General features: G+C 41.6%; 1 protein-coding gene across 1 annotated transcript in view; it reads right to left on the bottom strand.

The window, feature by feature from the left end:
• The window catches only part of CFI (complement factor I), a 153,913-nt gene that overhangs the window by 54,686 nt on the left and 73,393 nt on the right, over window positions 1–25,834 (bottom strand). The window contains exons 8-10 of the mRNA XM_033956085.1: window positions 23,128–23,163; window positions 19,586–19,689; window positions 8,039–8,142 (exon numbers count right to left, since the gene is read on the bottom strand). Coding sequence (XP_033811976.1) covers window positions 8,039–8,142; window positions 19,586–19,689; window positions 23,128–23,163 — 244 coding nt within the window. The remainder of the gene's footprint in view (window positions 1–8,038; window positions 8,143–19,585; window positions 19,690–23,127; window positions 23,164–25,834) is intronic.

The raw sequence follows: 25,834 nt of genomic DNA, 5'->3' as shown, positions 1-25,834 counted from the left end.
CCATTGTCTCTCTCCTGGTGGGGACATATGGAGGCAATAAAAATGACCATTGCCCCAATTATTAACTATTATCTTTCAATGCTCCCTAAATTAGCTCCGAGGGAGTTTTATAAGTCCAGCGAAAGCAAACTCTCTGACTATCTCTGGTGTAAAAAAACTCCTCGAATCGCCTTGAAAATACTCTCCAAAGAGGATGGTGGGATGGGTTTCCCGGATTTCTTTCTCTATCACGTTGCCTCTTTCCTTAGGTACAGTTCCTTTTGGATACTAGATTCGAATACAGACGAACGACACTCTGCCTGGTTCGCTATATCTACATCCTATTCCACTATCTTGTCTACCTTACATTCCCATGCACATGTTGCCCACTAACTCCATCACTATTAGGGCCACTATTCATGCGATCAATCACTTTGACTCTATCTCTCATAAGAATCGCTGGCATACCACATCCTCTCCTCTCTGGTATAACTCTCACTTCCAAATTGGTAATCGTCCCATCCACTGGCGTACTTGGATGGACAAAGGTATCTGGACACTGAATCAAGTTCTTGAAGATGACTCCCTTTTATCCTTTTCTCAGCTCATGGACAAATTTGCCTTTCTTCCATCTGAATGCTTTCGATGGCTCCAGCTCTTCCACTGTCTAAACAAATGTTCACCCTCTATCTTTGAATATCCTAAGACATCTGCCTTTTTAACATCATCTCGATTGGGTGTGATTTTAGGCCACACTATGTCTCTTTTTTATGAGGAATTGAGATCCCATTTATATCCCAGATCCAGGAAATCTACAGACATTTGGTCTATGGATACGACATGGCTTGGCAACAATAAAGATTGGGAACATTATTTTAATAAAATTGTTCGCTCTACAGCTTCTTCCAGTATGTCTCAATCCTTATACTTCATGCCCTATAAAGCTTTTTGGACTTACTAACCCCTTACTAACCCCCTTTTGGTCTCAGGTCTGGCCCACCATCAAACTAGTTCTCCCAATTCTGATTTCACTATTGATATCCTCATTTTTAGAGCCTTAGCTATCAATGACACCCTTACTTACAGTCAGAAATCTTTAATTAACATTTTGATTGCCATAACGGTGCAAATGATTCTACATAATTGGAAATCTGTGGATATACTCAACATTACATTTTGGTGGAACACAGTACTTATGATACACTTATATGAAGCTAAAGCAGCAGAATTCTCTAATAGACAACAAGTTATTTACAAGATTTGGGATCCTATAAAGAATTTCTATCCATAATTATTGGCATTCCCATTGTTTACTTATGTTAAACATTCCATTATACAATTCTGACACTTCTTGATGCACCACAAATTATTTATCTAATTACTTCAATTCTTAGTTTGAGATGCCCAAACTGCTCTTGATTAGTAATGACTCTATCTCAATCCAATGATCTCTTCTTCCTCTCTCCTCTTCTCCCTCTCCAGGTTACTCTGCAGTCCTGTGTGGGACTACATAAGAACATAAGCAATGCCTCCACTGGGTCAGACCCGAGGTCCATCGTGCCCAGCAGTCTGCTCACGCGGCGGCCCAACAGGTCCAGGACCTTCTATCCCTTTTTCCAGCAGGAAATTGTCCAATCCTTTCTTGAACTCCAGTACCGTACTCTGTCCTATATTGTACCTACCTTGTACAAATTACCTGATTCATTGTTGGAATTACTGTTTGCTATACTGTTTTGTACTATTGGATGGTCCTATTCAGGCCCTCTCATATCTATGTTATTGTTTTATTTTCCTTGATAAAATTCTAATAAAAATATTTGAAATCGAGCTGTGGAAATTCAATGACTTGATCCATGAATATTCTAATAAGCTTATCTGTTCTTTTGCATTTTCACTCAGGGATAAGAAAGCTTTTAGTGTAAACGGCTTTTTCATATATCGATGCTTTGTGTGTGATTAGATGTTGTAAATCTCCATATTTTAATTTAAAGAGTAGTCAGCTCTGTTATCCTCTACCACAACTTTATCCTGTCAGGTTGAGGGTAATTTTATATAGGATGATGTCATTAGCAAGGACTTAGCAGAAGGAGTGTTGGAGGAAGCTGAACTCTACAATATAGGTTCCCCGTATGGCTACGGGCGGGACCACTAGTCAGAGTTTCTGCTGATTGTGGCAAGGGAGGTGAAAGGGGGAAGAGACCAGTTTCCAGAAATGTAGCAGTAAGCTGGTGAATTTTGGCTCTTCCTATAGTTATGAAAATGAACATCAGGCTGGATTTTTATGCATTGTCTCCAAAGAACTGCACAATACACTAGGCCACTAGGCCTACCTACCTGTCCCAGCCTACCACTAGACCATCAGAGGGGGGACAGAGAGTACAGAGCCCAGCAAGTAGTGTGGGGTTGGGTGCAGAGCCTGGCAGGGAGAATTTGGTTCAGAATGATTTTTTTCTTGTTTTCCTACTGTAAATCTAGGTTATGTCTTATGGTCAGGTGCGTCTTATGGAGATAAAAATATGGTATCTGAACCTTTGAAACTTGAGATTCAGTTGGCTGTTAGAGCTATGGAAAAAAAATGAAGGAACCTGGACCTGATGGCTTCCCCGTTGAATTTTACCAAGTTTTTCTATCCCAATTGTTACCACATCTATACAACTATTAATCTTTTTTGATTTCCAGTGATCAGGTTCAGGGGTCCTTCACTGAAGCAACCACAATAGTTTTGCCCAAACCTGATAAGGACCATATACAAACAGATTGAGTCGCTATTGAATAAATTCCTTTGGAATAATAAGACACCTAGGATCAGCCTATAAAACCTAAAATGCGACAAATCAAGTGGAGGAGTAAGCTTTCCCAACTTCTATGATTACCATATAGCTTATCTCCTACGACAGAGTGCTCATTGGATTCTCACCCCTAAAACCCCTACTATACCATCTTGGATACATTTAGAAGCTAATGACAACTTACTCTACCTGAAATATTTACCATTTATGAAAAAGCCCAACATGGTTAATAAGAATCCCATACTTAACTCTGCTCATCAAATAATCACCGAGCTAGACACACTCTTTGCACCTCTATGGATTAATCCGAAGATTACTGTGCAGGGTAAAATGCTTGACTGGAGACAATGGCAGTTGGCAGTCCTCTGGGTCATTTTGGATTCCTTTCCAAGCTATTCCCACTACTCACTACTACCGATGGTTACAACTGATCCACAGTATTAAACTGGCTCTCTCTGATTGCTTACCAACCAGAGATAGTCCATCTTATCTGACCTGGTTTGAGACAATAGCTCTGAAGAAACATGAAGAATCCAGATGGTATAAGATTATTCAGCGGCACAAATTTCACCATCTTTCTGCTCTACGTGATGTTTGGCACTACACTGGAAGAAGACCATTGGCAATCTACTTGGGCCAGTACCTTCTCATCTTTGCACTCGTCCGCAATTGAACAAATTGCCTTTTTTATACTGAATAGAACGTACTGGACTCCATACTGGCTAGTGAAAATATTGACGGAGAATTCCAATGCTTGCTGATCCTGTAATTCAGATATTGGAACCTTAGATCATATGCTGTACAATTGTCCTTTATTGAAAGAATTTTGGAGTCAAGTCTGGTCCACTATCTGTGCGATCCTTGATATTAATGAGGATATCACTCTGGCCATAGTTATCTTTGCTGGTGCTGCAATTTCCAACCCTAAGGAAGAGCCTGCAACAATCCTTCTAAAAAGCTTATTACTTTTAGCATTGAGGATCATTATGTCCAACTGGAAAGACTTGTCTAAGGTTCATTTCAACAGCTGGTGGTCTTCTCTATGTATAACTGTGAAGTATGAGAAAGTATACTGAGAGAAGCTCAATCTATTATACAAATCTGGGATCCTGTATATACATATTGTATGACAATTCATTGATGTTCTCATGCTTATGTGGTAATTTACAAGGCTATTGATCATACTTATGCTTTTGACGCTATTAATACTGAACTAGTCTTGCTTAGTAGTCTGATGATGTCTCCTCTGCTATTACCTTCATATAGTTCTATTACTATAGCTCCATACATGGAGTAGACATTGACTATGTATAATGGTTGACTGTATTGCTGGAAAAACTTTTGTTCCTTTTATACTTCTGGATTTATCATGACAGCTGGAAGCTCATGTTGTACCTGTTGGTACATGTCTGTATTATCGGATGTTCTTGTTAATGAAAAAACTTAATAAAGATTATTGAACTAAAAAAATTAATAAATTATAAATTACAAAAGTACTAGAAAGTCCAGCTTTTTTCTTGCACCCAAATCCCGGAATAATCTTCCTTCACATATTTGCCTGGAACTCAGCTTTCCGAGGTTCAAGTCCATGATGAGACCATTCTCTTTGAAAAACTTTCAAACTTACACCCTCCCCCCCCACCCCCGACGTTTCACCCTCATCTGCTCTAACTTAAGTCCGGTTTGTGACCTGGAAAAGACTAGACATACACAATATAACTATCACTATATTTTGTTTTAATTAAAAATATTTTTAATTTTAATATTGTCCTTCCTTCAGATGTGAGTGTGTTTATTTCCTGTCTTCATATAGAGTTCCTTTCCAATATTTTATTTAGTACCTGTACACCGCTTTGGCCTACATACTGGGTAAAGCAGTATATCAAGAAATAATAAACATAAACATTACAATCTTAAGAAAATTAGCATGAAAAGGCCTCACTAAAATTCCATTATGGAGTCAATATCAAAGCAATGTAACTGGCTAGAAATGGCTTTTTACTGGTTAAATCCCTTGAGCGGAGCTATTTACTCATATTCACCAGCACTTAAATGCTTAGTGCTACTGAATATCACCACAGTCCATTAAACTGAAAGTTGGATGTTTTGTGGGAAGTCCGGAGGTGGAGTAGGAACTTATGTGGCTAAGTACCAATGTTCAGCACTTAACTGCTTAAGTTAAGCAACCAAATCAGACTGAATAAAAGTAAGTCCTATCTTTATACAGTGTTGCTTAGGCAGTTAAGTGCTGAAATTTGCATCTAATTGCGTAAGACTTAGCTGGCAATATAAGCCCTGATATCACTCCTGGGCAGTAAATATAATTTCTTAATTGCTCATGCCTAAAAAAGTATAGAAAATGTCTGTTATTTCCATAAAACTTTGCTTTTGTGACCAGGATATGGTATAACAAACAAAATTATGCTCTTAAATACAAATGAAATAATTCAAAAGGCTCTCACTAGTTAGCTTTTAGAAAGGATAGTCTATTTGTTTAACATTCTTCCTATTTTTTTTGCTGCTGATGTGAAAAGGTCTAAAATCCAAACGCCCAGATTTAGGGAGCCAACAAACTGCAAGGCAGTTTGCTTGCAGAAGTTTGAAACAGCCCATTTTTAACCTCAAATTTTTAATTTCTTGCACATCCTGGCCAAGAATAACAGCCTCATAGAAAAGCTGGTGTTATAAGAAGCTTGGTTACAACCCTCAAATCTCCTTTGGCAAAAAATTTAGCACAAATGTGATTGAGCATGAATGATTGGTAGTCTCTGAAGAAAAGCCCAAAAGGCCTCTACGACGAGAACAGGACAAACCAAAGAGTCCTGAGGAAGAGATGTCAAACACTCAGCAGTGGATTGCTCAGGACGCACTTTACTGGAAGAATCAACATGTAGACTTGACACTAACAGTGTTTCGGCTAAAATGTATTTGTCAAGAGTCAGATTCAAAATGATCAATATCAAAGATCGGACTAAACGGTGCAAAGTAATTTAAATAGAAACATAGAAACATAGAAGATGACGGCAGAAAAGGGCTACAGCCCATCAAGTCTGCCCACTCTGCTTACCCACCCCCTGTCTATGCCCTAATGACCCAATTTCCTTATCTTGACCCTCGTAGGGATCCCACATAGGTATCCCATTTATTCTTAAAGTCTGGCACGCTGTCTGCCTCGATCACCTGCACTGGAAGCTTGTTCCAATGATCAACCACTCTCTCTGTGAAGAAATACTTTCTGGTGTCGCCATGAAATTTTCCGCCCCTGAGTTTGAGCGGGTGCCCTCTTGTGGCCGAGGGTCCCTTGAGAAAGAAAATATCATCTTCCACTTCGACACGTCCCATGAGGTACTTAAATGTTTCGATCATGTCTCCCCTCTCCCTACGTTCCTCAAGAGTGTAGAGCTGCAATTTGTTCAGTCTCTCTTCGTACGAGAGACCCTTGAGCCCCGAGATCATCCTGGTGGCCGTCCGTTGAATCGATTCAATTCTGCGCACATCTTTACTGTAATGTGGCCTCCAGTACTCCAGATGAGGTCTCACCATGGCTCTGTACAACGGCATTATAACTTCAGGCTTTCGGCTGACAAAACTTCTATTGATACAACCCAATATCTGCCTTGCCTTAGATGAAGCCTTCTCCACTTGATTGGCAGTTTTCATTTCTGCACTGATGATTACTCCTAAATCTCGTTCTGCTGAAGTCCTAGTTAAAGTTTCTCCGTTCAAGAAGTACGTCCTGCATGGATTTCCGCTTCCGAGGTGCATGACCTTACATTTCTTAGCATTGAAGCCTAGCTGCCAGGTTGAGGACCAACTTTCCAATGTAAGCAGGTCCTGCGCCATATAATTCTGTAAACTGCATTCACTTACTATATTACATAGTTTGGCGTCATCGGCGAATAGTGTTATTTTACCTTGAAACCCTTGAGTCAGATCCCCTATGAATATGTTGAAAAGGAGTGGACCCAGGACCGAGCCCTGCGGCACTCCACTGGTCACCTCAGATGTTTTAGAGAGGGTACCATTAACCACCACCCTCTGAAGTCTGCCACTCAGCCAATCATTGACCCATGCAGTTAGTGTCTCTCCTAACCCCATCGATTCCATCTTGCTTAGCAGCCTGCGATGTGGGACACTGTCAAAAGCTTTACTGAAGTCCAGGTACACGACGTCCAAAGACTCTCCCAAGTCCAACTTTCTTGTTACCCAGTCAAAGAAGCTGATGAGATTGGATTGGCAGGACCTACCCTTGGTGAATCCATGCTGACTGGGATCCCGAAGATTCCCTTCATTCAAGATCGTGTCCAATTTGCTTTTAATTAGTGTTTCCATGAGTTTGCACACTATTGATGTGAGACTCACCGGTCTATAATTTGCAGCCTCTGCCCTGCAACCCTTTTTATGCAGAGGAACGACATTAGCTAATTTCCAGTCCAGGGGAACTTTCCCCTTACTTAGGGAGAGATTGAATAGCTCAGCCAATGGTTTCGCCAGGACATCGCTCAATTCTCTGAGCACTCTTGGGTGCAAATGGTCTGGTCCCATGGCTTTGTTCACCTTGAGTCTTGCCAGTTCACTGTAAACTTCACCTGGTGTGAACTCAAAATTCTGAAACGGGTCTTCTGTGCTTTGTGTTGCCTTCAACTGCGGACCGTGTCACGGTGCCTCACAGGTGAAGACTGAGCAGAAGTATTCATTCAGTAGTTCGGCTTTATCGGAATCTGCTTCCACGTAACTTCCGTCCGGTCTTCTAAGGCGTACTATCCCGCCTTAGAAGACCTTTTTCTGTCACTAATATACCTGAAGAAGGATTTGTGGTAGAAGTCCGCTAATGGCCGTGGCAAAGCTGAGAGTCAAAAGTGATTGGACGTCTGCCATAATAAACTGGCTAATGACAGATTCCTTAATACTGTCTTTTGTAGATTTGTTATAATTGCCCTTTATCTTTATTTTCCATTGTATTGCACCCACACATCCAGGGAGGGGGTGTATATCTTTTGTTTTAGTATTATTCCTGATGGTAATGATGGGTCCGGGGGAGGGAATTTTTATCTTTTGTATAGATTCTGATTGCTTATAAGTGCTTATTTGATTATTATTATTTGTATGTAAATTGTATTGCACTTTTTGTTGGCATTGAAAACTAAATAAAGTTAAAAAAAAAAATACTGTCCTTATTTTTAAGCGAATTACAGACGTATGCTTTTTCTACTCATTACATTAGCCAAAATGTTTGATTTGGAAAGATGTCATGAGCAAGTCTTTCTTACCTGACACAGTGTGCAGCAGTGAGGACCCAACAACCACCAACATAGATTCCGCCACAGTTTACACTGTCTCCATCTTTAATAGCTACTTGCCACGGGAACTCACCCTAGGAGGGGTAACATCACAGTTCAAATTACAAACAGAATTAAGTGGAGAAACATGTTCAAATTAAGACAAGTTTGATATGTGTGAACAACAGCCTGACCATTCATAGACTTTCCACAAACAATATTTCAGATACTTTTAAAACTAAATCCTCATGGAGAGGTACGATGCCTCTGACTCTTGCACGTATGCGTGAAGGTCTGAGTTGGGTGTGTGCACATTTTAGACTTTCTGCTATTCTATTTCGCAAGTGGCAACAATTTGTCTCTATCTGGGGTATGTATTTGGAAATTGAAAGGATGTGGGTGGGATCTGTGTGAGGATGTTATTTGAGTTATTCTGGATACTGGGTATATATTTCTTGTCTATTCCCTCTTTTTCTTCTCTTTTTATTTCTCTTTTCTTTTCTTTGAAAAGTGTTTTAGATTTTGAGGGGATTGACTTTATCCATTATTCTGATATTTTGCTACTATCTGTTGTTAGCTACTTTTTTGTTTGCTGTTCAGCTTTTCTCTTAGGGGAGGGGGGAGGGGAAACGTTTGTATTAACTGTGTTTTGTATAAACTGTTTGCTGGAGGCTGTTTGCAATGTACAGAGGTCTCTGTTCTTCTCATTACTTCTGTAAACTTGTTGGATTTGTATACTTTTTGCATTTGTACACTGTTTTTAAATAAACAGTTTAAAAAATTACAAATAAATCCTCTAGGGCTGCTACTGAAAGGGAGATAACCAAGCAGAAGTTCCTATCCAGGGCCACATGCACTAAAGTCAGCGATTGTCTAACGATCGTCACTAAACCAGTTTTGACTGATTTAGCAATGATCGCATTTGCCGACCTGAAGCAGAAAACAGCATGGTTTTCTGCATGATCGCTCAATCTATGATACCACCATGCAAATAAGCTTATTAATATTGAAATGCCATGTAAACTAGCAGAGTGACTGATGATCTAATGTGGCTTCCCGATGCACAAAAAAAAGTAATCGCTTTTATTAATCCGAAAAAAGCGACTGAAATTAATATAATATTTATAACATTTATACCATAAATACAGCTTTTACAATAGCAGGGACGTAAATGTGTTTTATATGCACGTTGTGAGCACGTTTGTTGAAGGCATGTCTCATGCATGCCCATCCTATATAATAAAAGTTAAGTGGCGCATGCGCTTTTAAAAAAGCGTGATTACTGCAGCCGTGGTGTGTGATCCGTGGCCGTGTTCCATTTTAAAACCCGGTCAATGATCACTCAGGCCACTCCCCTCCTCCCGCCCTCACCAACCCGAAGGAAACTCAACAGACCTCCCGCCCTCACCTCACCAACCCGAAGCAAGTTGGACCATACCTCCCGCCCTCGCTCACCGCTGCTGTCACTGCCGCTGATCCTCCTCTTTGGGGCAGCCTGCGATCGTGGCCGGCTTTGGCAGGCCTCGCGGGCCACTTTCCGGCCTCGGTGGCACGTTCCCTCTGACGCACGGGATCGCGTCGGGGGGAGCGTGCTTCCAGGTTGGGGAGCGGCCTGCGAAGTTCGCTGGGGCCGGCCACCACGATCGCGGCCTGCTTTGAAGAGGAGCAGGCCAGAAGACGCCGGGATGGAGGGAGGGTAAGCAGGGGGATTAATTCAGGGGGCCAGAGGGAGAGGGAAAGGGGCCATGGAGAGATAGGGAGAGGGAAAGGGGGCTGCTTTGGGGGGGAGGTGTGCTGGGGACATGCAGTTTTACTCTGGGGGTAAGACAAGGGGCCATGGAGAGACAGGGAGAGGGAAAGGGGGCTGCTTTGGGGGAGGGGTGTGCTGGGGGGAGACAGAAGGGGCCATGGAGAGATAGGGAGAGGGAAAAGTGGCTGCTTTGGGTGGGAGGTGTGTGCTGGGGTAGACAGCTTTGCTCGGGAGGGGGGGGGAGACAGAAGGACACAGACAGCGACCAAGGAGAGAGAGAAAAAGAAACACAGACAGACAGACACTTTATTCTAGCACCCGTTAATGTAACGGGCTTAAAGACTAGTTAACAGCATAATATGTAAGAGAGGGCAGCAAAAATATAGGGCCAATGAGAGAAGGGTAAAATTTTTGCTCCTGTCCTGATTAAAAATATGTACAGGCTGGGCCAGAACTTATATAGCACCGACCTAATTTATGCCCTGCATTTGCGCAGTCTGCTGCTACCTCTCTGCCCCCTCCGTACGGCCTCGATGGTCACATGTATATGATGACGTCACATGTATATGATGACGTCACGGCATTGCATTGGCTGCTACTTTATGGTAATTGTAAGGCAAGAGGAAGCGCAAAGCATCAAGGGATTACCCTACTTGTACTATTTAAAAGCTCATGAAATACCAGCGTTTGTTAATCCTGAGTGGAGTAAAATGGGTACAAGTGGATTGATTTTTCGCTCCGTCAAAAATTACAAAGACTAGGGGACACTCAATGAAGTTACATGGAAATACATTTTAAAACCAATAGGAGGAAATTTTTTTTTTTAACTCATAGAATAGTTAAGCTCTGGAACGCATTGCCAGAGGATGTGGTAAGAGCGGATAGTGTAGCTGGTTTTAAGAAAGGTTTGGCAAGTTCCTGGAGGAAAAGTCCATAGTCTGTTATTGAGAAAGACAAGGGGGCAGCCACTGCTTGCCCTGTATTGGTAGCACGGAATATTGCTACACCTTGGGTTTTGGCCAGGTACTAGTGACCTGGATTAGCCACCGTGAGAACAGGTTACTGGGCTTGATGGACCATTGGTCTGACCCAGTAAAGCTATTCTTATGTTCTTATGATTGTGCTTTGTGCTCCAACGGTTGACATTATGGACGGCGGTTGTAGGCTCCGATTTATGCAGATCGCCCTTTCCCTAGGAGAAAGTAGAAATGATGATGGTGATCAAAGGAGGGAGGACCAGCTGTCACGGATGAGTCTAGTACCTGCCCCCCCCCCCATGTGTTTCATGCGCGGGTAGCCTTGGAAGAGCTGATGCACCAAAAGGTACTGAATGACTACTATCTAAGCAGGATAACTATCTTACATCTATAAGAGGAAATTAGAGCAGATATCGATCCATATACAGCTCGTTTCTGTGCTGTGCCTAGGCTTGTGAAGCTGCTGGCTGTCGTGCAATTCCTTGGCATGAGATCCTTTCAGCGCGTTATCGGGTGAAGCAGCAGTATGGACCAGGCATCTGTGTCAGGTACTGCAAGCCATTAAAAGTTTCCAGGGGAGCCTTCTTACACTTGGAGGATACTACCTGAGGGGATTCTAAGCCGGTTCCTGGCCTCCTGCAGTAGCGGTTTGGAGTTTATTTTTCCTTCACTGGCAGGCATCTGTAGAGACGGACCCCCTGACGTCATCGGGTCCATCTCCAACGCCTTAAAACTAAGCCGCCGCCGTGGCTGAACCGGGAGCCTTCTTACACTTGGAGGATACTACCTGAGGGGATTCTAAGCCGGTTCCTGACCTCCTGCAGCAGCGGTTTGGAGTTTATTTTTCCTTCGCTGGCAGGCATCTGTAGAGACGGACCCCCTGTCGTCATCGGGTCCGTCTCCAACGCCCTAAAACTAAGCCGCCACCGCGGTTGCGGCCGCCTCTTAGGCATGCCCCTTGGAGCCACGAGGAGCCCGGGAGCTGGAAGCCAGTTGGTAATATAAAAGTCTTCCTATAACTTTTACATGACTGCTTAGAATATGGGAAAAAGAAAGATAAAACCTAAAAGTTCTACACCAGTGGTATCGGGTCCAATGGATAGACATTTATCATTATTTTCTGACAATCCACCAGTGGTACCACCAAATGTAGATTCCTCCTTGTCAGGAGCCTCAATAAGTCCTCTCAATCGTACTCCTCCCCTTCATCCGGTACCCAGTGATAGTGGGAATATAACACCCACTATATCCGATGCTCAAGTGGTTTCATCTACCCATTTAAGCAAATTAGTATATGCTGAAATACCTAAACCATTGATATTTTCTGGTGGAGTGGATGAAAACACACGAACAGAGGAAACACAGGATATTACCTTAAAAGACTTATGGTTAGGTATATCCAGAGTTGAAGGGTTTCTCAGGACAACGATGAAACAAATGGGAGACTTTTCTCAGTTAGTTTCTTCTAAATTAGAAAATGTGGATGCTAACCTAGGTTGTTTGGATAAACGACTAAATGTGGTGGAAAATCAATGTAATAATTTACAAGCTGTCTCGGTATCAGCTGTTAAAGATTCTACAGTAATACATTCTAAAATTGAATCTATGGAGAACATGAATAGAGTGAAAAATCTACGCTTGGTCAATTTTCCAGTAACTCATTTATTGTCACCTGAGATTTTATTAAGGAAGTTTTTTAAAGAAGTACTGGGAATGACCAATGCTGAGAATTTTCCAATAAATAATTATTATTATATTCCTTCAAAAAAACTTGAATCTGCCCAGGAGGTGGACCATCTGACCACACCAGAGGTAAATTTGACTGAATTCCTAGAAGATATACAGGATGTGATTCAGTCGTTCCACCCTAGTAATAACATGAATGAGCGAGATGGATAAGATGTCGATAATGAGACTTTACTTTAAAAACAGGTTAATGAAATTTTGTGGGGATTTGGTTAGGATTTTTCCGGATGTATCCAGAACCACACAGTTGAGGAGGAAATAATTTTTGAAATTGAAGGATAGAGTGTTGGCACTGGATGCATCCTTTTACCTGAAATTTCCCTGTAAATGTCTGATTAAGTTACAAGATATTGAATATTGTTTTTGGGATCCTATACAACTACAACAATTTTTAATTGCAAGAGAAAAGAAATAGAAATGAGATTTGTTTCACCTTGCTGAGAAATATGAGGAGAATTAATATAAATAGTATCCCAGTTTAAGGAATGATTCAGGGTCCATTAAATATGAACCAAGAATTATTATCCTTTATATTTCTTGAACTTTATTTTATTAGAAATAGTAAGATATACTCCCCATTAATGTGGGCTTGAAAGGAGCTTTGTATGTATGATTTGATTATGTATAGTTTTAATGTGATTTCCTTTTTCTTTTGAATTATTGGATATTGAAATGTATTCAAAATTATAAATAAAAAAAAAAAAAAAAGTTTCCAGAGGGAGAACAACAGCGGGAACATAAAACAGATTTTTTTTTTTTCGGGATTGCTGGCATGCCAAATGTATTGGGTGCCATCGAATGCACCCATGTTCTGTTATCTCCCCCAGCGAGTGAAGAACTGATGTTCCACAACTGCAAGACGGGATACTCAGTGAATGTCCAAGCAGTCTGCGATGCAAACCTGAGGATGCCTTTATGTTGTGTTCAAGTTCCCCGGAAGCTGCCAGATCCCAGTATGTGTCACTGCTGCACCCCCTGAATCCACAAAATCTAATGGATATCCAAGAGATTAACAAGAAATTAAAGCAAATAACCAACTGGTTAAACGATAATATGCTTTCTCTTAACACCGCCAAATCAAAAGTGATGTTATTTCCTTGCAACAGGTCAGAGACTCTAGTTTCACCTATCTGTTTGAATGCCTTACTAATTCAATCAGTAACTACTATCAGGCTTCTGGGCTTGACATTAGACGCTGACCTATCTTACCATCAGCAAATCAGTACAATAGTACGGAAATGTTTTTACAGGCTTTGCATGATCCGTTCCATCTCTAATGTTCTTGAAACTTCATCTCTTAATATTCTTATACATACATTCCCTAGTCATATCTCAATTGGATTATTGTAATGCTCTTTATCAAGGACTCACATGGTGGGTGGATGAGTAATATTGTGGTACTAGAGTGCCTAACTTTCTCGGTGGGTCACAACAGAGACCTAACCTTCACCTTGATATATAGAGCACTGCATTGATGGACAGAGCCTGCATTGATTGACAATGACTCTGATATGGAAGATTACCCTCCACAGAAGCCAAAAAAGAAAGGGCAGGAAAGGAATCCCAGATCTAGGGAGCAATAGACTGAAGGGTACCATTCATGTGGAAATGTCACTGGAGTTTACTTTTATCTCTTTCTGTCTGTTTATCATATTCACACAAACTATATTCAGAGATGTTGAGCTGTCAATCACATTGGTCTTCCCATCCCCCACTGTCTTCAGTTGTGGTCTCAAAAGCTGGTGTATGACCCATATTTGGATAATTCTGGTCCTCCATAACATTTTAGAACCTGCATAGGATCACGTAGATACAAGATGTTCCCAATTCCTTTCACACAGTATTACTTTGCTTTTATTACCAACGTGATTTTAGTGTTTTTATTTCATTTCTACTACTTTTAGTGTGCTTTTTGCCAAATGTATATGCCAAAAAGAACACAAGATTCCTGTACCAGGTCTTTGCATTACCAAAAAGAGGTTAATCAAAAGTTCTTGTTTGGTTACAGCTTTTTTTTTGAGTTACGGGTTCCAGAGTCTGTCCTAATTTCATGGATTTTGAAATATGGAATAGCCTTTTAGAAAGAACATTTAACTCAGAATATGGACATCCATTTCTCATGTATTTTAGATCTGATGACATCCATGTACTGGAGAAGCCCATTTTATAAACAAATGTCTGAATTATGAACAAGAAAAACATGTTCCTATGCTGCCACAAAGACATCCATGTTTTATAATGTCCACATAGATGTCCATATGGAACAGAGCAGTAACTAATGGTTAGAGCAGGTTCAAATCCCACTTCAGCTGTCTGATTTTTTTTTTGTTTACTCTCCAATGACCGTCTTAGATGACCTGCTATCCATTCTTAGCAACCTGATCATCCAAGTCATCATACTTGGAGGCTTCTCCTTCACAAACTACCCAAATGAAACCGGATCCCCAGCACACTTCATCACTTAACTGTCAGATCTAGGCTTCAAGCAAATGGTCCTCTAGCTAACTCACATCTTAGACCTAATCTTTATTCAAAAAGACACCACACAAACCCTAGCCTGTACCACCAAACCAGTACCCTGGTCTGATCACCATCTGATCACATCCAAACACACCGCCAAATGACGTTTCTACTCCCACTTCATACCGAGCCACTGAAATTGTCTACCCCCCTGCAGATCAGATCCCTTGACAGACTCAACTTTAGGAAAGCAATAAAAACATACCTCTTCACCTAATTTATTTGCCAATGACCGATGGATTACAAAGAAATGTATATTGGTATCAGATCCTAGTATATGTAACGTTAGAAAACTTGTATTGAAAAATCCTGCACTGTAACTATGGCAAATTTAACCTGTAAACTGTCAAAAGTTTTATCCTAATTTAACATACTTAATTGGCAAACTTGTACTGTAAGGATAACTATGGCAAACTGCTGTACAGTATATTATGTATATTAGTATTAGACCCCTAGTATATGTCAGGTTAAGATAAAAACATGTATCTTGAACGCACTGTGATTATGGCTGATCTAGTGCAAATTGTAAACTGTTAACTGTATATGCTGTATGTTTAACCTGTAACCCGTTCTGAGGTGCCTGGAGGACCCTCCAGGAGCTGTTCAATAGGGGAACCTCCACACCACGATCAGTAAGTGTGCATTCTCGCACGCACGGGACACTCGTGTAATATATGAGTATATCACACTCGTGTTACAAATTCCACGACTTGTCAATCATGAAATTTGCAGCCTGGGTGCAAAAACATGTATATATTGCATGTATGTTAAACATATGCATGAAGTGCTTGTGTTTTAAGGGTGCTGGGGGGTGGGGGAGGCATGTGGTGGGGCTATAGACAGACCAGACTGGTTTTCAAGGTTTTCTGCCAACACCCCTGGATATTCTTTGGCTTTCTTTGCAGGTGGTTTGTTTGCTTCCCTAAGAGCATGGTGGTAGTGCTAGGGGGAGGGGGCTTTGTGCATCTGTTTTTTCATCTGTCCCTTTCTCTCTACCTCTATCCCACCTTTTTTAAAAGTGCAGTGGCCTATTTGTGGTGACCTACTCCTTTTATGTTATTTGGTCAATGTAACATTAGCTCTTCTAGGCCCAAAGGTTTTCAGGGCTTTATACATCAAGCCATATTATTAGGGAAAAAATGAATTTTGCAATGCTGGCTCACATCACAGGCTCCGACTCGTGCCCAATGGCGCTCTTTGATGATTACACAGAGTTTGATGGAAAAGAGGGATATTTCAGACATGAACTCTACTAAACAGGGGAAACAGTTTACTGCCATTTGGGAAACCTGTTGGAATACTTTAACACCAACGGCGAGAAGTCGCTTGTTGAACATTTAATAATATGATAGACTGGATGATTTCTGCTTTTTGGCTTCTATGAACCGCCTCTGCTGGGGAGGGGGATGGAAGGGGGGGTTCTCTTTATATGGGCATTTTATGAAAAAGTTCCTATTAATCCTATGGTTTTGGCAGTTCTGTACTTTGGAATTGTTTATCTATGTTGAACCTTTCTTGTCATTTGTTGTATACATTTCAAGAAACTGAATAAAGAAATTGAAGAAAAAAAAAGAGTAGTGGCTTCTCCTCTAACTATTTTGGGCACTATTCGTTGTAGAATGTACTTGCTGTTTTTATTGTCTGCCCAAACAAGTGTCCATCTATGTGTAGTTCTGCTGATTGCATTTTTGGGTTTGAATTTATTTGACAGGTGGAAGAACTAAAAAACAGGCCGGGGACCTTAACCACCCTGATTGGGTCAGGAGTGTGAGAGACAACCTGGATAACACCCTAGATATAATCCTGAAAACATTGTGAGTAGTTGAGCAATATCATAGTATTCGTTGCTTGGGTAGGGGTAATTGTTTTAATTTGCTACCATATTTCACGCCTGTTTTTTTTTCTTGTTATTTCTTCAGAGGCGAGTTTAAAGGAGGCGGCGACGGAGGTCCCAGACACAGCCAAAGCCCCCCCCCCCAAAAAAATCCTTCTTCCTAAACATCCCGGACCCACTCCTGCTCCCTCCTTTCTCATGCCCGGCCTACCCTCCTTTCATATAGAATGTCCTTCCCCCTTGCCCAACCGTTGCCCTCTCCACTGCCCCAGGCCCACTTCTACCCTAGCCAGTCCTCTCTCTACTGGCCCCAGACACCCACCCATCCATTCTCCTTCCCTGGTCGCGTTCTGTAATGCCGCTTATTCGCTTTTCCTTTCCAAAAACTCTTCCAACAGCTGCAAAAGTTCCTTCCAAGAGCACTAAAAGAAGGAAAATCTCTAACGGCTGTGTTATAAAGTGCTTTCTGACAACAATGCTTTATGGCTAGTGCCTTAGGATAGACAGGTTTTCATTCAGAGATAGCTAGGTAGATGAACCGGACCTATAGCAGTTTTAAACTTTTAATTTAAGGATATTAAGGCTATTAAGTTTTTATATAATTCAAAATGTATTTTGTTAAAATAATTTTAGTACTACTATTGCTAGATAGACTTAAGAATGTTAATACTCTTCCCTTAGAGTTACTGTCAGTAGATAATTCATAAAAAGACAAGTTGATGATACCAAAAAATGGTATGATACAGAATTATTAGAGACAAAACGTACTGTGCGTCACTTTGAGAGAAAATGGATAAAATCAAAAGCTATAGACAAAGTAAACTGAAGAAAGGAAGTTAGAAACTACAAAAAACTATTAAGGGAGAAACGAAAAGTTTACTACTCAGCAATGACTGGTTCTACAAACACTGATGTAAAGAAATTATTTCAATTAGTTAACACGGTGTTCAACGTGATTCAAAATGCGTAATCCTTAGGACTACTCTTACCCACTTCATATGACTTAGCGAATTTCTTTAGCACTAAACCTGAGATCATCTTGTTTACCTAGTTTGGGAAATTACAAGTTTTATTTAAACAAGAACGAAAATGAATTCCGTGCAGATTTGTATTGGTCCACATTTGAAAATCCAGATTGGGAGGATTTTTCTAAATTATTTTGTAAATATGCTAAATCGTATGTTAGACTCTTGTCCCTCAAACCTTATGACAGCGGCACCTTTAAGTTTTAAATTAAAATTACTAGAGTGGCTAACTGATTCTTTGGAGGCAGAAAAATTTCCTCAAGAGGAGGGTAATATAATTATTACCCCAATAATCAAAAATAAGAATGAATCCATTTCACTACCAGCAAACTATAGGCCAGTCGCATCAATTCCCTTTTTTGTTAAGATTATGGAGGGTTTGGTTCAAATTCAGTTGACAAAATACCTTGAGCAACATTCCTTACTCCATGATTCTCAATCTGGTTTCAGAACTTACTATAGCAATTGGCTAAAAATCGAACCGCTGCAGATCCACACGGTATTACCCATCACTATCCAGGGGATGGAGTCGGAAGTTATGCAGGTACTGTTGAAATTCAGTGGCAATACCCATATAACTATCCAGTTAACTTAAGACAACATAAAGGTTGTCCTAAGTTAACCGGGTAGCTACTTGGGTACCACCGATGAATATTGACAGTGCCTGGGTAAAATCCTGGTGGCTACTATATGCCAAAATATTTAGTGCAAATACTGAATATCCCTTAAAAACCAGTGAGTTGATATTCAAAGCTAGGGTTAAGTTTTGATATTCAATACTTAATTGCCTAAGCTAACTGGACAAATTAGACTGAATAAAATTCAGTCTTCTCTTTATCCAGTTATTCTTTAGTAGACATGTATGTATTTTGTTTGATATAAAAACTACTGTTGTGTTGTGAATTGTGATTAATAATATTACAAATAAAAATATCTCAACATTAAAAAATTCCTTTTGCACAAGTTCCAGCTCTGAGAGGACACTAACAACGGACATACATAAAAACTGACAGCCTATCCCCTGATATTGCACAGATCTACCTCTTCATCTTGGCAGGCAGAACATAATTTCTCACATATGACAACACCATAGTTCTAACTGGGGGTTCCCCTGGTGTCTAGTGGGGAGCAGGAGCTATCCCCAGAGGGCTCCTGCCCTGTCAGCAGGCAGGGATCAAAATAGTTCCTCTAACTCCTAGTGGTAGTTTTGTGGTACTACAGCTAAAGGGTTAAGTACCAAATAAGGAGTGCACCCTCTGAGTTTTACATACCTTTAAAAAGGGCAACACTCAATTAAAGTTACAAGAAGGTAAACAGTGACCAGTCACTCCATTTAGGACTATTTTTTTTCTGAGCTCAGGTGAATGAGGTAGTGTGGGACTATTTCTCATGAGAAAGAGACTTCAAAAGAGTAACAATTTATAGAACAGCATTTGTCACCTGAAGGAACTGAACTATTGACTTAAAAACATGCACACACATAGAACTTAAACAAACCAAATCATATTCTTTAGGAAGTACCAGTATGAAAACTCCTTGTGCATCTTAGATGAGCATAAAATATGGAAATATAAATTATACAGCTGTTTTGTTATTCCAAATTACAGCAATATAAAGTCATCTCTACCAGTTTTGTATATATACAAACTACTACACTATACCTGGTGCCAGAAGTTAGTGTCTTACCCTAGTGGCATTTGCTCCTCCTATTATCCTTTTTTTTCGAGTTTCACTCAAGTTTGAAATACCACAGTGTATGCTGGGTAGAAATGACTTGATATATTTCCTTTCTGTAAAAAGAATGTTACATTTCAATATCTGGATACACACATTTGAAGTATTTCTATAGTTATTCCTCCATCACAAACCATTTAATTTTGAAGTGATTGAAAAAAAAGATGGATAGAAGGCAACTAAAACAGAATGGGTTGATCCTTTTATTGGGTTCTATGCAGCTTAGATGTATAATTTATGGAGTCACATTGTGACAACATTGGGCCACTGCTCAAAATATTTCATCAAAATTTATAGGAGTCGGCTTCCGGTGACATCATCATCAGGATGGCAGCCTGATTCTCAAGCTCCCGGCCACCCTAATTAAGCAATTAAGTATTACCCTGTATAAAATAAGTGTAGAAGATACACCAGAGGACAGTTATACTGAACACAGATGACAAGCAAAAAAGAGCAGCCCGATCTAAAAGTGTTTGCCTTCCAAGCGTCCCAGGTGGAAAATGCAGTCCTGCACCATGAGGAGCTTTAGCCAGAAGGAGATGGGAGGGAACGCGGTGGAAAATGTTGACCCTGCTGACTGAGGGTCTCGACCGGCATCACATATGGAACTTTGTGTGTGGCTTAACGAACTGAAAAGGCTATGCAAAAGATGCACCAGGATTTGCATGCGGACTTTGATGGCCTACACAAAACGGCTAAACGACTTTGAAGAAAAAGTGATTGATAATGATGGGGACCTTACTCGAGCTGCAGAAAAGGTGCGAACAATTAGAAACCAAGCAGGATGATCTCTTGGCAAAGTTGGAGGATGGTGAAAACTGGGTGCACTGCAATAACTTGCGGGTGCGGGGCCTTCCAGAATCACAAGATGGCCACTTGCTGGCAGAACTCATGCGGGCAATATGCGAGCACTTTTTTGAGTATAGCAAATCCAGATGCAGAGCTGCCACACATGGAATTGGAGAGAGTTGGAGGGTGACCTATATACTCTAGTGAAGAATTGAGAATGCTTTTTTTGAAGAACTGAGAATGCTGATACAATCACATATAGAGGGTTAAAAATGGGAGGCAACTTCAATTTGACAATGAATCCCTCTTTGGATAATTCAGCTAATGTAACTAAATATGGTAAAACTGATAGGAAGAGCTTACAAGCTTTATATTGGGATGATGATTTGGTGGACCACTGGTGACACTTAAACCCGAAAGCCAGATTGTTGGGGGAGTCCCCTGTGAGATGTTGCTGCAAGTATGTGGTGTCAATATGGAGCCCAGAAGTTGGTCAGATCAGTCCCCAGGATTAGATGGCTTAACTAACCAATTTTTTAAAAGCTTTGGCTCTTTGCTGATACCGTTGTTGACTGCAGTGTTCAATTCCTTTGGGGTGGGAGATCGCCTGCCATATTCTTGGAGATTGGCAGCGGTCACTCTTATACAGAAGCCTGGGAGGGACCCGGATTGTGGCTCTTATAGACCAATTTCTTTATTGGATACTGATTATAAGATTTTTTCCAAGATTATTAACTGCCGCTTGCAGGGTGTTATGCCCACCCTGGTTCATAGTGACCAGGTGGGCTTTATCACCCAGAGGCAGATTTTTGATAACATTGAGATGGCACTATATTTAATTTGGCAAGCCCGCTCCACGGGAATGCCATCTTTGGTAGCTTCCCTGAATGCAGAGTGAGCATTCAACCGGGTGAGTTGGGCTTTTCTGTTTCAGATCCTGGAGAAGATTATCTGGAATGGACGTTATCGGGAATGAATAAGACTTTTATATAATGACTAGTGTCTGTCTTTCTTTCTGTCTCTCTCCCTGACCCCCTTTGTTTGTCTTTCTGTCTCTCTCCCTGCCCCCTATGCAGCAGCAGCATTTCCCTCTCCCCACTTCCCTGTGCAACAGTAGCATTTCCCCCCACTTCCCTTTGCAGCAGCTTCAGCAGCAGCATTCCCTCCCCCTCCATTTCCCTGTGCAGCAGCATTTCCCGCCCCCACCCCACTTCCCTGTGCAGCAGTAGCATTTCCCTCCACACTTCCCTGTGCAGCAGCATTCCCTCCCCCCCACTTCCCTGTGCAGCAGCCGCAGCAGCAGCATTCCCTCCCCCTCCATTTCTCTGTGCAGCAGCATTTCCCTCCCCCCACCCCACTTCCCTGTGCAGCAGCGGTATTTCCCTCCCTTCCCCTCCACGTCTCTGTGCAGCAGCAGCATTCCCCTTCCTCTGTCCCTTCCTTTCCCTTCCCAGCAGCTGGTTGTTTATGGCTGGCTCTCTTAGTGAAAACCTAGCATAAGCTTTACTTGGAGCACTTTCCAAACAAAAACGCAACTAAAACGACTCTCTTAGTTCCTCGATGGAGTTATTTTTAAGTTTAAAGCTGACGCGGCTCTTCTCATGATCCCCGCCTGCGTCGGAAGCCTTTTCTGACACAAGTGTGGCTCATGAGAGGAACCGCCGCGGTGGCTTTGAACTTAAAAATGAATTCAGCCAGGGAGTGTAAGGGAGCCGGCCAGACCGCAGAACATTACCTTGGGGTCCGCGAGTGTGGGACCATTGTCATATTTCCTCCCAAGCATGTGCACTCCTACCTGCCACTGACCTACGGATCGCGGATCATGCAGGTAGGAGTGCGCATGCGCGCTTAGGGCTCTATTAGCTTGAGAGGAAATACGACAACGGCCCCACACTCGCGGGCCCCAAGGTAATGTTGTTTTGTAGTTTGGGGTTTTTTTTTGTTGCAGAACCAATAAAAATATATTAACAAAGAAATGATTAAAAAACATTGCATGTACCTTTATTTATGTTTATTTGCATAAAAACTTTAAATTATTGCCCCTTTTACTGGTATTTCCTTTATACATATACAGTAGGAATGAGATCATGTAGTTATTTTCACATGGTATTATAAAATTACTTATCTACAGATATCCATATTTGGTTAGCCATAAATATCTTATTACAACCAAGAACTGAAATAAAACCTGGCAGTACTCCATTGGGTATGGCCCAATCACATATTGCCTTTGAATGCTGCTGTCTAAGGAAGTTTACAAACTCCCGGTCAATGACTGGGCTCAGTAGGAAGTAAACAGAAGGTAAGCAAAATGGAACATTTGAGGAGGGCTGGTCTAACGACAACAGCACAGAATTATGGGATTGATTTGTAATAGGCTTTTCCTCCAGGTAGGCAGTAAATGCAACCTTAATTTGTGAGATGAAAACTGAGATAGCAGCTCAAATTCCTGCTCTTCCGATGACTTGATATCATTTTTGACTTACAGTCTTCATGTAAACCTTCAAGTTTGAAATACATATTTGGGAGATTGTAAATGTGTTTAAATCCAGACACATTTTGTCTCTACCACTTCTACAGGGAGACAAATTTATTGTGAACTGCCCTATTGGGCTAGGCAGTATATCCAATTTTAAATAAAATGTAAAAGTAATTTATACACTTTAAAAGCTTAACCTTACTTTTAAAAGTTGGAGCATACTTACCATTATCCATACTGTTTTGTACAATTGTGCTAAGATCTGTAACAAAACAATAAATAAGTTTTATTATATATAATATATTTTGTATTTCATTACTATCCTATGAACAGTGGTTGGTTGTATGGTGCACTGTCAATTACGCACAAAACAAACGTGCAAGACATTTGCGCGAAGGACAATTGTGCACAGGAGATATAGGTTTTAGCGGGAGAGAGCATTGTAAGAACTTATTTCACAAGCTCATCTTGCAGGATTTGCTAGCATGTACTCTACCTTCTATTCAGGAATAATCTTTGCTGGTCTTCTGTCGCTTGCCTTGTGGGGTTGGATCACCTGTTCCCTGCAACGGGATTGGTTCTAAATTTTGGATCCACCCTCAAGGCAAGAAAGGGGGGGGGGTATAAAGTGCATCACTATTACCGTTCTTTGCATCTCCTCTGTGACCATGGAGGAGAAGCATGAAGACCGTGGGTACAAGCCCAATTTCTCTGAGAGAGAGATATTATGGCTCACTGAGCTATTTTCTATAAATCAAAAAATACTGTTTCCTCGCAAGGTGTGTATTTTTCGTCTGGCACACATAATATCTGCATGAGTTTTAGTGTTTTTGGTGCTCTTTTAATGTTATAATGCTATGTGCGAATGTGTAATTGGTGTGCTTTCTAATGTGCAGCTTGTGCAAATAACTGGGGCATCAGCACAAATAGTTTCCTTATGTATTACAAAGATTTTATCTTGTTGAAATGATTTTTAAGGAGTTGCAGTTAAGATCCATTAGGTCAGCGAGGTCCGTGTTTTACGCTTTCCATCTTCAAATCCTTTAGCAGTGCTTTCTAATCTGGACAGCACCCCAGGTACATTTCAAACATATATTTGGGTGGCTAGATTCCATGGGTGGAAACCGCCATGTGCTCATTGTGGGGTGTGGTGGGCTGGGGGGGGGGGGAAGTGAATAAAACATTGCATTTTATTCTTCCTCAAGACTGTTCACATTTTTGTTCTTCTCAGATGTTAGTTCAGAAGAGGAGGTGGAGGAGGAGGTGGCGGCAGCGGCTGCCGCTCCCCTCCCAGCACTGCCACTTCTATCAAGCAGCGCAGGCTTCCTCCCTCTTCTGCTGCCCTGCCAACCCCCACTCCCCTTCTCAACCCAGCCTTGCTGATAGTTTCACTTCCCCCTCTCCACCGACCCTTGTTGACCGCTCTACTTCCCCACCTCCTCAGGCAGCGAGACAGTTGAGGGTGCCGGCTGACCTCATGCACATGGGGGCCAATACCCTCCAGAGCTTGTGTGAGGCACTGGAGTGTATTGCCTCCCAGCTGGATGAAGATCAGCCACCAAACTGATTCTCTTCCCCCACCATACCCTCTCCCCTCCTCGTTTCCCACCCCATTGTCCCCTCCATTGTACTGTACCCTCCATAAAATGCCACCCCTCTCCATTCTCCCTCCTGGCACCCTGTGCCTCATCCAATTCCTACCTCCCATCCTATCCACACTCCTTCCCCGCTACCCCAATCCAAAATCTCCATCTCCCTCCATACTCCCACCACCTCCACATCCATTCCCCACTCTCCTGCTGTGCCACCTCCTCACTCCAACTGGTTAAAGCAGACTACCTGTCTAATCCTCCTGTCATGCCACCCAAAAATAGGTTCCTATTTTTCTTTGTAGAACATTGGCATAATAGGTCAAATTCCTGCCTGCATTTTAGGCATCACCACATACACTAGCTATAGAGCTGGAGTAAATGCTTGTGCCTAAATTGTACAGAAACACGCGTAAATTCTCTAAGTGTATAATTTACATGTACAACAGTGTGCCCCCCCACCTCAGATGCCACCCATCTCAACACCCACCTTCAAACTACACAAAATCGTATTTAGGCGCCATTGTATAGAATAGTGTGTAGCCAGAATATTGACATTTACATGAGTACTTGCACACGTACTTTATATGATAATATTCTGGTCATTTATATGCATTCTCGGTACTTAAATGTTAGCACCCTCCTTATTGAAGTACCCATTATATGTATAGTCTTTCCTTGGGGGAAGACTGGGCAGGAAGAGATACATACCAACTTATGAAGGTCATTTGCGCTTGCCTCAGAGAAGGTGTCAATGTTTGCATCAAATTTTTATTAGGGAAATTTTATAAAGGCACACAGGCACATATGCAACCTTTATAAAATTGGTGCAACACATCCACATTCGTGCCTTCACAGCCCAGATGCCCTATTAGATACCACTGCAACTTATCCAAAATACGGCCGCCAGTGTGCTAAATGTGTGTATGTCACCCCGGTACTGAAACAGCCACACTGGTCGCCTGTAGGATTTCAGATACAGCTTAAGATTCTTTTCTTTGATTCATCAGACACTATATGCTGTGGCAAGTTTTGCTTAGAAACATAGAAAGTGACGGCAGAAAAAGGCCGAGGCCCATCGAGTCTGCCCACTCCATTGACCCACCCCCCTAGTTAATTGCTCTCTGATGACCTTTTCCCTCGTAGAGATCCGACATGAGCATCCCATCTGTTCTTAAAATCTGGCACGCTGCTGGCCTCGATCACCTGTACTGGGAGCTTATTCCAGCTGTCAACCACTCTTTCGGTGAAGAAGTATTTCCTGGTGTCGCCATGAAACTTCCCGCTCTTTATTTTCAGCGGGTGTCTTCTTGTGGCCGAGGGTCCTCTAAGAAGGAAAATATC

Source organism: Geotrypetes seraphini, chromosome 1, assembly GCF_902459505.1.
Source record: "Geotrypetes seraphini chromosome 1, aGeoSer1.1, whole genome shotgun sequence".
NCBI classification, from domain to species: domain Eukaryota; kingdom Metazoa; phylum Chordata; class Amphibia; order Gymnophiona; family Dermophiidae; genus Geotrypetes; species Geotrypetes seraphini.
This window is presented reverse-complemented; position numbering and strand designations above follow the sequence as displayed.